The sequence below is a fragment of the Diadema antillarum genome, unplaced genomic scaffold, assembly GCF_040938485.1.
Source record: "Diadema antillarum isolate AM-2024a unplaced genomic scaffold, OU_Dant_1.0 seq00001430_RagTag, whole genome shotgun sequence".
In the NCBI taxonomy this organism is placed as follows: domain Eukaryota; kingdom Metazoa; phylum Echinodermata; class Echinoidea; order Diadematoida; family Diadematidae; genus Diadema; species Diadema antillarum.
In genome coordinates this window covers 25,787-38,619 of record NW_027272181.1, presented here as the reverse complement: position 1 = coordinate 38,619, position 12,833 = coordinate 25,787, and the positions used below count along the sequence as shown (strand labels likewise).

The 12,833-nt window shown below is 40.3% G+C and overlaps 1 protein-coding gene across 1 annotated transcript; it reads left to right on the top strand.

Moving 5' to 3' along the window:
- Nucleotides 1–238: 238 nt before the first annotated feature.
- Nucleotides 239–10,888, top strand: LOC139709385 (DNA-directed RNA polymerase III subunit RPC3-like). Its single transcript, XM_071621347.1, has 10 exons — nt 239–385; nt 3,576–3,831; nt 4,632–4,826; nt 5,550–5,647; nt 6,074–6,178; nt 7,133–7,306; nt 8,492–8,671; nt 9,378–9,613; nt 9,964–10,113; nt 10,731–10,888. The coding sequence occupies exons 1-10, from the start codon at nt 239–241 to the stop codon at nt 10,813–10,815; spliced, it is 1,626 nt and encodes a 541-aa protein (XP_071477448.1). The 3' UTR covers nt 10,816–10,888.
- The last annotated feature ends 1,945 nt before the right edge of the window (nt 10,889–12,833 follow it).

Sequence of the window (12,833 nt, the reverse complement as noted above, 5' to 3'; positions counted from 1 at the left end):
AAAGGACCTCGTCGCAGACGACGCATGCATAGCGTAGCGGTAGATAGCTAGCATGCATCGTGTGTTATGATGACATGTGAACACAACTTCATACTAGTATAGGAAGTGCGTACACGTACATCACGTACCAGGCCCACCAGGCCGCGACCGGAGTCGGATCGGAGGCCGGAGGTAGGTAGCACACGGCACCTCCCTGGTCGTACAGTGCTGCAGGCCCTATCTTCATAAGACAAACACCATGTCAGATGTTCAAATCAAACTGGCTTCTCTCGTTATTGCTGAACATTTCGGCGATGTTGTTGAAAACGTTTGCACCTACCTTTTGAAGTATGGTTCAAATAGCTCACGAGTAGTGATTGCAGAAACTAAGTTGAGGGCCGATCAGGTAAGTCCCGAGGCCAATAGGTCTAGACCACTGCACTGTTCAGTCCCATATATAGCACTTCTAGTTGTCTTTTTTTTTTTTTTTTACAACTAGAACACCTAACGTTATGTATGCTAAATGACAAACCTCTCATGTTCTAGTAGTATTCTACCATGTTGTAAATGCATTTTGTGCGTGTGTAAAGTGTCTCTGATAATACTCCTTACAACCATACGCATATCAACTACTCGGGCCATGTGATGATACACTTTTGTACCGTAATTCATCCTGCCTTTAATGTTACATTTTACGTAGTCACTCAAAGATGTCATTTGTCATTTTCATTTTTACTTGTTTGAATAAAATTTTAACAATAACAATGACAATAACAATAACATTGTTAATAAAATGTTATGTTAGTTAATATGCAGGTTGGGCGCAGGGCGAGGGCAGTCCTTAAAGGACAAGTTCACCTTCATTAACATAAGGATTGAGAGAATGTAGCAATATTAGTAGAACACATCATTGAAAGTTTGACGAAAATCGGACAATCCGTTCAAAAGTTATGAATTTTTGAAGTTTTTGTGCAGTAACCGCTGGATGAGAAGACTACTGCAGTGTGTGAATAACTTAGATGTCACATGCGTACAACAATGTAAGGAAAATATAAAGAGAATTTCACAAAATTTCATCTTTTGAAAAAAGTACACATTCCCCCAACTCGTTACCGACAAATGTTATGGGTAATATTATTCCCCCTGCCTTTAGAAAGAGGCAAGTCAAGTGCTCTTTTATTATGCGAAAAAAGTTAAAATATGTTGAATTTTCTTTACATTTTCTTTATACTGTTGTACGCATATGACTCACAAGCTGTAGTAGTCTCCTCATCCAGCGGTTCCAACACAAAAATTTTAAAAATTCATAACTTTTGCATCGATTGTCCAATTTTCCTCAAACTTTCACTGATGTGTTCTACTAATATTGCTGCATTCTCTCAATCCTTATGTTTATGAAGGTGAACTTGTCCTTTAAAATCAGATGCATTGTCCCATTGACATGAGTACCGGTATAGAAATGTCTACTCCGGAGGAAGGCCTTGACGCCTGACCTGGCTGGGCCCGAGCAGTTCGGTGGATTCACAATATGGTACGCCACCTAGTATCAGTTGCAGTGCCAGTAGTGGACAGGCCGCAATCCGAAATGCCGCATTGGAAATGGTCGACATTGAAATCCCTGCCCTGTGGTCTGGCTTGGTGTGCCTTTGACTGAAAGATCGGTCTGTATCTGGTTGTCGGGGAATGTCCCGCGGAGACTGCGTCTGGCTTCACGGATCCCCTCACGTCTTAAATATAAAAGACTCCTCCGGACAGACGGATCTTTCTGTCTAGGTGTGCCTCTAATGTAATGCTCCAGCTATCTATAGCTACTCTACCTGTACATTTAAAGAAAACAAGATGTGCAGTGTGAAGCAGGAGATGTGTAGAAACCCATTTAGGTCTATATTTTAAGTTAAAATTTTGGAGAGAAACCCCCATATAAAATTAATTTTCCATCTGAAAATCTGCACTGCACGTAAAACCCTATCTATGTCAGTGTCTGTTTGTCTCTGCTATTATTATCATGCAAGATTATCAGACATGACATGTCGAGATAACTGCCAGATTGAGATGCATGTGCACTGGGAAGATAACACTGTTGGCTTCAACAGGTGCACGCATGATAATGTCAATGAAAATCATGGATATACATACAATACATTCAAAACTACAAAAGTTTTTAAGACCCTCGCATGATAGCCAGTGAGCATACACACACCTATCTATACACACCATATGTGACCCTGCATCACAAAACCAACAAAAAGTCGCCAATGTTGGATTTTTAGGTAAGAACAGATTCTGAAAGAGCAGATTCTAAGCTTTTGAAATGATGTATAACTCAATTCAAATGGACTCCCCTAACCTATCTAAATATTGGAAAGAAAGCACACACTCTGGAAAGGTGTGAACTGAGAAAAGAGGCTCTGAACAAGGAGCTTTGAAGCTCCTTGCTCTGAAGTAAAGGGTCTATTCAAGCACTTAATCTTTAGAAATCGTGCTGGCTGTGCGATGAATGAGAGAAAACACAGGATGTAAACCACCGTAGCAACAACAATGAAGGGATTATCAGTTTAAGCTGAAATTGAGCAAGCTCAACACATTCTGTCCATAATGTCACTTTTCTACGGAAGCCCATTCGTACCACGCAGGATAAAACTTTCAGTGGAGCTAACTGGCGGCCGCCACTTAATTATCTGGCGGCCGCCACATAATTATCTGGCGGCTGCCACTTAATTATCTGGCGGCCGCCACATAATTATCGATACCGATATTATCGATATCGCTAAACGATAATTAAGTGGCGGCCGCCAGATAATTACCTGGCGGCCGCCACTTGATTATCTGGGGGCCGCCACTTAATTATGTGGCGGCCGCCAGATAATTAAGTGGCGGCCGCCAGTTAGCTCCACTGAAAGTTTTATCCTGCGTGGCATGAATGGGCTTCCGTACTTTTCAAGGTGGTAGCTCTATTCAAAAGTTACTAGTATTGGAGTTGAAACTGAAGGGTGTGTACAGGATTTTAAAGAAATAAAAAGGGACCTCTGAAGACGTACCTAATCGCACTACTCTACAAAAAAGGGGTTGTAGAAAAACTGTTGAAAACACACTTTCCTGTTCGTTTTATGACCCCAAACTTATAAATAATGTAGACGAAGAATAGCTCTTTTAGAAAGTATGAAAAACTCAAGATTGACTTGGTTGACCTATTTCACCCTTTTGAGGTCCTCACGCAAAATCAAGGGCTGCGACTTTGTGTTCGTTCTGTGATGCACGGTCACATAGATTATAGTCTAGATAGGCAGTATAGACAGCTGGGTTCTGCATGTTGATACCAAAGTTGAAAATTGGTCTGTCCACTACAGCCAATAGTTGGCACATTGTTTCACTGTGAATCCACCGAATTAAATTAGTTTTTTTCATATCCATAGCTAGGGAGGACGAAGTCAAGGCCAAATCATGCAGAAATGTTCAATTCCTGTGCGACCGTGACATGTGCAAATCACATCTGTAATGTTACAGTTTGCCATTTGTGTGTTTTCCTCTTTTCATTGTAGGCTGAATTCTTCAAGGGGCTTGCTTTTTATATGAAAATGTCCTTGGTATTTCTGTAGGTCAAGAAGGCTCTATGTGTCCTGGTACAGCACAACATTGTGACTTTTGCTGTCAGTCGGCGAGGTCTGGTAGAGTACACAGCGGATATTCAACGAGCCTTGCTCTTGGTTCGGTACGCTCAGTACATCTATTGCGCAAAGACTCTATATGGTGACGTTGGGGAGCTGATCATTGAAGAGGTGCTGCATCATGGGCAGATTCTGATGAGTACAGTCATCGAGAAGGTCAAGGAGAAACTCAAGGAGGCAATGGAAGGTATCATAGCCTTTGTCACAGACCTTTTCTCTGTAGTAATTGCGGAGGGAATTGCTGTATCTTTGTTTTTGAATTACCAAATTCTCTACCATCATTTGATAGAGAAAAAACCCAACAACAACAACCAATCAGTGGGACTCTGCTTAAAAAACACTCATGCATACTGCATTTCAAACATACAGCTGATGGTCAAATGTAGCAATACATTAGTCTCTAACTGACCACTTTTCAGAGCCAAATAGTTCACGAGGTTCGCTGGTTAGGCTTTGCTACTTGCTTGTGAATGATAATCTCACTCGCAGATCTCAAAAGGTCAAAACACTCCAAAAGACTCTCTGGCAGATGCACTCACTTTCGCCTCTAGTCTCTGTGCTCACAACTGTTAGTACTGACATTGTAAGGACCTTTGGAAAAGGCTATGGCAGGAAAGAAAGACTGTTCAGTAAATCTTATTTGACTTTTGGTTTCTTTGGCAAGATTAATTAAGAATCAGATGTGCCCAGAGCAGGGGTATGACATTTTACAAACTCAGCAGATGACTTGCCTGCCTTTGAGTAAAACAGCATCAACTCTTTATGAGCACACTGATTTTGCAAATATATGCAGACTTACCCAGGCATTGCCCTGGGTGTGATTATCAAAAAAAAAAAAATAAGTTGATTGATACAGTCCTCTTGTGTGCAAGATTTCATTGTAATACATTGCTCACAGAGATATACTCACAAAATATGCTGAAAAGTAGACATGCTGGTGCAGGTTTATAATCACATGCCCTCATATTTGTTGCTATTTTTTGGCAGGGAATCAGCTTGATCCCAGTGTCATCAGGGACAAGTTCATTGAACTTGTACACACACATTTCCTCCAGCGGTTGCCGGCATGCAGTGACCCTGTGGATAAGGCCAAGGGGGATGATAAGACGTTGCCAGCCATACCTCAGCTGAAGATCAGTGACACAGAACTTTACACAGTGCCAGCCCATCTGCATACCGAAGGTACACAAGAGCAGCATGCCAAATCTGATCATATTTATGTGCTTACACTTTTGGAATGCACCCAAGGCAGAGTTCACAAAGCTATGCTGTGCATTTCTGTCCAACACTCATGACTGTTTATGTGTGTGGTTTGTAATGCCCAGTATCTCATGCTATTGAGTCAATATAGCATAGTGATCTTTTTCCTCTGATTTGGTAAAGCGCTTTTAAGGAAACCATATCAGATATAATCTTCTCTGCGATATTCCTTTTATGAAACCAAATGACACAAACAAATTGCAGACTTGGATTGGGCTTTAGTCATTCTTAATTGGGGGGGGGGGTGGAAAGTGCTCAATGACTTGGACAAGGCATATTGTTCATCTTGTCCCTCTACTTGATCCTTGTGGTAATATGATTATCTGGCTATACCTAGATATTGAGATTGTAATGATGGCAAGGCCTTCGGAAATGATGACATTGGTAAACCGTAACTGAGGATGAACATTAAACCCTTATTCTTTACAAAACTGACTGAGTGGGAGAATTCTAATGTGTCATATCTTTGAAAGGGGATACCCAGCCAAGGCATGTGCCATCTCCATATGTCACCACTTTTCAGAAGCCGAAACAGGAGTATAAAGTTCTCATGAAGAGATGTAGTGAATGCTTTTAATACTGAAGAACAGCACATTACAGTATTTACTTTATTGAACTGAAACATGTTTTGGTGATGTTAATCAGGGTTTAGGAAAAGGAAGAGGTCAACTGGAGATGTCGGCAAAGCAGAAGGCAGCAAGAGAGCAAGGAGTTCATCAACAAGTTCAGCTGATGGCAAAGAGGTATGTCTGCCCTCATTTAAGTTAACCCTTTACGTGCCCAGCCATTTAGCTTTAATTGCCAAACTTTCTCATCAACATTCAGTAAACCATCCAAACCTGACAGAGTTGTAAAGTCATCAAGCCCACTCGGGTGTAGTGATGTGTACTCGCATATGAAACAAGCATTGCAATCATAAGTGATCTTACAGTAGATGAAACAAAGGGTGCTTTGTGACAGGGCAACGTAATTCAGGCTTGCTGATCTTACAAAATGTGGTGGATGTTTAGAATCGATATGAAACATTCAGTCATAGTACTGCCTTCAGTTTCATGTGTATCCTCTTTTCAGGAGTTTTGGCAGCATTTTTGTTTGTTTGTATGTATGTGTGTGTTTTTCATTTTCAATAGTCTTGGTTTTTGTTTTTTCTTTACTCATAAATTTGGCAGCTTCCTCCAGATGATGGCATCTTTTGGCAGGTGAACTTTGAGCGCTTCCACCGGTACTTCAGGGATCAGGACATCATATCGGCCATCACGCAAAGAATAGACAAGGTACATTTCACGTAAACTCCAGAGTCTGTAAATAATTGGCCTAGCTTCTTTGAAAGCTATGTCACATTTGCCTTGAACACCTTGAGATTCACCATGCTATGAAGGTGCATTCAATAAAGTTCAAGAAACAACAACAAAAACTACAACAACAAAACAAAACACAGATGTCAAGTTAAAATGAGTGATTTTGTAAGAATATATTTTCGTGAAACAATTATTTCTTTACTGTGCTCTTGCTTGTACTGCTTGTCTCGCCCCCTGTCATTTGCTCATAATTTCATATTGCACAGTGACCTGCCATTTCACTCCTTTTCCAGAGCCAGAATGCATTTAATTCATAACATGCATGAATATTGTGAACAGAAGTCAAGTTTCTTTCCCTTGTACCATGATGTCAACTGTCGCTGTCGATGAGTTCAGGTAGATAAGAACAACGAGATAGTGGATGAAAAAAAGAAAAGGAATATGAAGAACTAAATTGATTAGGTTGTAATTAATGTAACTTTGGTACTATTTGGTATTTCATTATAGCACAAATGCATTGCATCTATTTCAGTGCTGCAAGTTGTATTTGTTTGAGTTGTGTCCCAAATTGAAATTGATGTTTAAGGGAGAATGAAAACAATTCTCTTTTCTGACAGAGTCAAACTCTGTCTGTACTTCCTGCACAAAGATTACTGACACTACATTACACTGGCATATAATTTATCCACATTTGAAACATGGAATTCATGCTTCTTAAACTCATTTCATTTTACCAGATGATAAGAAACTTGAAATCAAAGCTTTTATCATTTGACATTACTACCAGAAACATGATCATTCACTGTGAATTTGCATGTAAGCAGGCCTAATGAGTCTGATGATGGTGATGATGATGTTATAAAGAGGAGATGTTGTCTTTTTTGTCAGTGACAGCCCTGGTTACGTCTCATATTTCTATCTATGCTCCAGACAGCAGGTGAGGTCGTGAGGACCATGCTGAGGATAAGCGAACTGACCACTGACTTTATGGCCAGATCTACCAAGCCACTGAGCTCCCACGAGATCTCCCGTCAGTTGCCCAGTGAGTGCAAGCTAGATCACCGGCGCCTGGAGCAGTACATGAAACTACTCATAGATGATCAGGTATGGTAGCTTCTAATGTTTATTCATTTGAATTACCTGAAGACAACACTAAAGAATGTGACCCTGTGCCTATGCACTATTGTCAGTAGATATTTCATGTAGGGAAGCCCAGTCAGATTTAAAGTGTGATTCATGTATTCATAACATCTTGTGAGGAAGATGTTTCAGATTTAAGGATACTAAGCTTTGATGTTTGCACTCCTTCTGCTTTGTGTTTTGAGATGCTCCATTATAAACTTTGTCAGGTTCTTAAATAATGCAAAAATGTATTTACTTTGCACAAAGATACTTAAAGGTTCTGTTCACCTTTGGGAGTGATTTTAAAAATGTTCATGGTATCACATTTGATGCATATGTCTAGGTTTGCTGTATCACAAAACATCCTACCATATCAAATTTTTGTAGTAAAGCCTAAGATAGAAGGAGATATCAGTATTTTTCTCAACAAACCATAGCTGTATACTGTTTAGGCAGGAACATTTTATTATAACTATTGTTCCCATTTTGTGCATTTAACAATACTTAACATCGATTATACAGATTCAAATTTTTACAGTGATTGTTTCTATCCCTACTCACATTTTAGAACTATTTTAAAGCATTAATGCTGGGCTTTTGTTTCATCTGCAAATGGTAAATCATGCCTTTAAGATGGTATTCCTCATGAATGAGATGATGTTTAAAATCAGATTGAATGCTGAGGCAAATACATTGCATGAAGATGCTAGAATAATATTGTTTATGAGTCAGATGATGTAGCAAGTTAAATTCAAAGTCATGGAATAATTTCAACAAGGAAAACCATGCATACATGTGCACGAGCTGTGAATGGGTACGTGCAAAAAGGCACAGTTGTCATCAGTGTAGAGATGTTACAAATAGATAAAAATGAATGCACTAAGCAGTGGGCTTAGTAGAAAAAAAAAGGAACAAAGTTATGACCAGTCTTTGTAAAATTGAAATGTCAGTGCACGTGTTAATCTGTTCAAAACATAGATTGCATCCACGAGTGAGTGATCAGTACATAAGTTCATGTGTGAAGAATAAGAAAGTAGTAAGAATATAGGATATATGATGTGTAAACCTAGTGTATGTGGAGTGTCCAGTCAAGTATCCAGATGAAGAAGGAGAATTCTGACCATCATTTCTCTGTTCTTTTGTTGTGGCTCTATCTGTCTCTTCTAGACCACGATCGTGAGGAAGTTTAGTGACGCCGGCGGTGGCACCTACGACATTGACCTGGAGCAGGCCTCTCGCATCATCTGCACGGCCAACATCGAATCCGTCGTCCAGGAGCGGTTTGGCTCCAAGAGCTACCGCATCTTCAAGACCCTTCTGATGAAGAAGTACTTGGAGCAGAAAGAGGTTTGTGTGCCCTCTCTCAGGGGGTTAGAGTCCCCCTTCTGATACCTCCCATTCAAATGTCAAGGTCACTTTTGGTATGATTCTGCTGCCGTCCGATTGATGTGGTCTAGACTTGCAAACTTTCAGGAAAATTACGCAAATTATTGCAAATTTGAACAAATGTAAAATTGTACTCTTGTGTTGCTGTTCAATGTGGAACCACAGAGTGTAGTGGTGCTATGTATCAGATCAAAGGATTCCAAACAAATGAGAATGGTAAAGTTCAGTTAACAAGAAGAGATGATTTTCTTATGGTCAATAGAAGTGATCTGGATAAAAATGATAGAAACTACCGAGCAATAAAAACTAGTGCAGGAATCTGATGGTTTTTGATCGTACATGTCATAGACATTTCTCTGTAATTTGCGAGTTTGAGGAATTTTACATTTGAGCAAAAAGTGCTTTAATGAAACATGGATTAGATGATTAATATTGCTACTGAAATTACAATAATGTCCTTGTTGAGTGTGGAGATTATTTAGAGTAGAAATGTGAGTTGAGGGAGAGTTTGATTGTATGAATGCCAGTAATGAGCAAACAACATTTTTGAACACACAACATGTGAGTTTGTGCTGTCACAAACTCTACATTCACTTTGAGCAAACAATTTGACATTAAGAAATCAAATGAACCAGATTTTGTTTTGTTTTTTTCTATTTCTATCTAGATAGAAAACTTTGCCCTGATACCGGCAAAGGAGGCCAAGGAGTTGGTGTACCAGATGTTCTCAGAGAACTTTCTCAGTGTTCAGGAGATCCCGCGCACCCCTGACCACGCCCCGTCCCGCACCATTTACCTCTTCACTGTCAGCCTGTGTCAGGTCAGCCACATGCTGATGGAGCGCTGCTACAAGTCCCTCATCAACACCATGCTGAGGAGGCAGTACGAGTCAGCAGAGAACAGGTAAATAGGGTTAAACCAGGGAGGACACTTCACATACAAAAATCAACATGGGTGGGACTGAGTGAAAAATGTTTCACCAATCAAATCCACTGTACAAATGCTATTTGACATATGGCCTCTGCTAGATGTTATTTGGTTCTTATGTTTCCTTTTTCTGTCTGTCTGTTTATTCATCTATTCTTAAAACAGGATTAAGATAAAATGAACCAGGCATTAAACTTACATGTTTTTAATGTGAGTTGTATTCTTGTGCCCATATAATCATAGTGCAGTGACTTTTGACTGATGAATTCAAAGACCATGCCAATCCAAAATGTTATAACTTGCCCAAAATTGTTTCCATTTGCCAGGAGGTTAATTGAGAAGGAGCAGAGGGTGGAGGCTATCACTGCCTCCCTCCAGGGCTCTGGGGCCGACCCCGCCCAGGTGGAGGAGATTGAGAAGATGATGACACCCCTTGAGAAGCAGCAACTCCAGAAGTACAAGAGGAGGATAGCAAAGTGAGTGCCATGACCTTTTACTGTTTTGTCATTTCTCCTCCTCTGTTGCTCTTATTCTTTGCTTCTTCTCCTTATTTTGTAGTTGTTGTTTTGATATATGATATTTGCTGTTGTCCAACAATAGAAGAGTAGGTTGTGATTAATTTATGTTGAAGAAGGCATGTAGTAGACAAAAGTGCAAAGATGCGAATGTCCTTATTACATAGGGCTATAACCTATAGCAGGGACCATCAACAATGTGTGACAAGTGTTTACTCACAAATAGAATGGAGTTAGGTTTGAGGAAGTAAGTCGTGAATTATCTTGTGCTTACATCTACAGTGCACTCCCGTTATAACAAACACGGTTATAACAAAATCCCAATTTCAACAAAATGAAAATTCAGGCTGTAACTTTATTCACTCTATGTATTTTTATTGTTCGGTTATAACGAAATTTCGACATAACGAAAGAAAACTGCCGGGCCCGAGGACCTCGTTATAACAGGAGTCCACTGTACAAGCATTTTGCTGTCAAATGCAACTGTCAGGCATGCAGCGGCATTTGTGAACAAGGAGGCCTTTCCCCCATTCAATCTTGTCTTTGCATCTCTTTTTCTCCCGTTTCCATGGCACCAGACTAGAACAGAGTGAGCTTCAGGTGGACCAGACAGCGCTCGTTCTGAACAACTTCATCATGCAAGAGGCCAGTGGGAGATCATAGCACAGCAGGTGCATTGGAGTACTTTTTAGATGCAGCGATAAATCATAGGAGTGCATATGTTTCACTCTGTACCCATGTATTTATTTTTGTGTTATGCATGGACAGTCACACAATTAAAATGGAGCTGAACAAGCAATGAGAGTGTTTGTTTAAGAACCATCTGAAAGATATCAAGGAAGGGGACGGAGAACCAGGAATGCTATTTATTACCACCACTCTGTGACCTGCCAGGAAGACACAGACATTTTATCAGATGATGTCTAGCAGACATTGTTTGTGAGTTGAAAGTGTAAGTCTCAAAGTTTTCATAATTATCAGCATATTCTTCTTTTTATTTATGTATTTATAGTTATTTTTTTTAGATCTCAGCTATCAACGTCATGAGTCAGTCCAGAGTATTTTGGGCACAGGCAAACCAAATACTGTAAAACGAGGAATTTTCGCGTGCATTTTAATTTCGCGAATTTCGCGAGCGCCAAGATTCGCGAAATTAAAATGCACGCGAAAGTTTTTGTCTACACTATATGCATTGAATGCCAGTGGTAGTTCGCGAAAATTTCATGCCGCAAAAAAGGCCGTCGGCTGCAATTCGCGAAAAATTCATGCCGCGAATATATCATGTTTTACAGTAGGTGGAAAGACTCTCTCGTTCCACCTCCCTGTTCAAACCATATCAATATCCTAGTACACATTGAGCTGACAGAAAGTTTCCAACCCATGCTCAAGCGCACAACATTTACTTCCTGTAACACATAAGGACTTTGCGTTATTTCTGTGATGTTCACTCCACATTGAGATGAGCTGCATGTGGTGTTAGGAGAAAATCTCAGACCTCCAAAGTCATGTCGCATTGTTATCGAGAATCCAGTGGTGTGGAGTTTCCTCATGAGTTGTCATAGCAACTGACAGTACACAAGGGCACAGGTGTGCTAGTGGTACAGGGTATATCTGGGAGAGCGACAGGAGGACACATAGGGTTATTAACCCATTAAGGATGGACGGATTTTGCTATAACACTCATTTTCCATAGACACCTGCCCGAGTATTCTCGGGACTCATCTTTAACAGGTTAACATGGTACCTGTGTACTGGTTAACGTATTTCTTTGTGCAATCATGGAGGCTGTCATTTGATTTCTTGTGGGGACAGCTTCAATTTGATTTGCTATCTCTACAAAGAGAAGCAATCTGTGTCAGCAATGTACAGATAAAGAAGTGACAAGTCAGTGTCCTCAGATGCCATATTGATCATGATACCCTCTTTGTAAATGCAATATGAACATATATGGGCACATTAAATTCTACACATTCAGCTTCGTTATGGAATACTTTGGACTTTTCCAGACCTGTACCACTGCTGCAGGTATGAAGATTTTCTTTCACCATGAAACAAAGGAGAAGAGAAGCATAACCACAATATTTGTGTATTTCTGTGCCTTGATTTATTTGTATCCTTGTCCTTATCTGGCAAGCCTGTACAAGCGATGAGAGTATGAATGAAGGGGGCCTTTGTAACGACAATACCAACTGGTAGATTAAATGCAAGACAGTTTTCTTTTTCAAGCCCCATTTTAACAGAGCCTTTCAAACCAGAGTTACTGCAACAACATCTGGGCAAACTTTTTTTTTACCCTGCGTATTAAAACAGTCCCTGCAAAATGTTGCTGGGACGTTGTCGCGGTAACTTTTGCCAAATTCTACCCTGGGTAGCTAGGGTAATTACATGTACCTTGACATTACCCCAACAACCCTTCTGTTAAAACGCTCTGCGGTAACATTCTTTTGATATACTCAAACACACATGCGCAATAGTTCAAACAGAATGACACACCGCTCGCCGATGACATGCATGGATTGTAACCACACCACCTTTTGCACATGAATGGGTAGGTTGTTATGGAAGCCTACCCAGAGACGGTTTTTGGTGTGTGTCTGTTAAAAAGGGTACCCCTCACTCTCTCCTGCCGGAGGCAAGGAATTTTGTTCTCCTGATGTTCGACGTTGTCAGGGTAAGGTCTG

Coding starts and splice junctions, on each gene's coding strand:
- LOC139709385 (XM_071621347.1), top strand. CDS start 239: ATGTCAGATGTTCAAATCAAACTGGCTTCTCTCGTTATTGCTGAACAT. Junction 4,827..5,549: donor AGCCCATCTGCATACCGAAG/GTACACAAGAGC, acceptor GATGTTAATCAG/GGTTTAGGAAAAGGAAGAGG. Junction 7,307..8,491: donor AACTACTCATAGATGATCAG/GTATGGTAGCTT, acceptor TGTCTCTTCTAG/ACCACGATCGTGAGGAAGTT.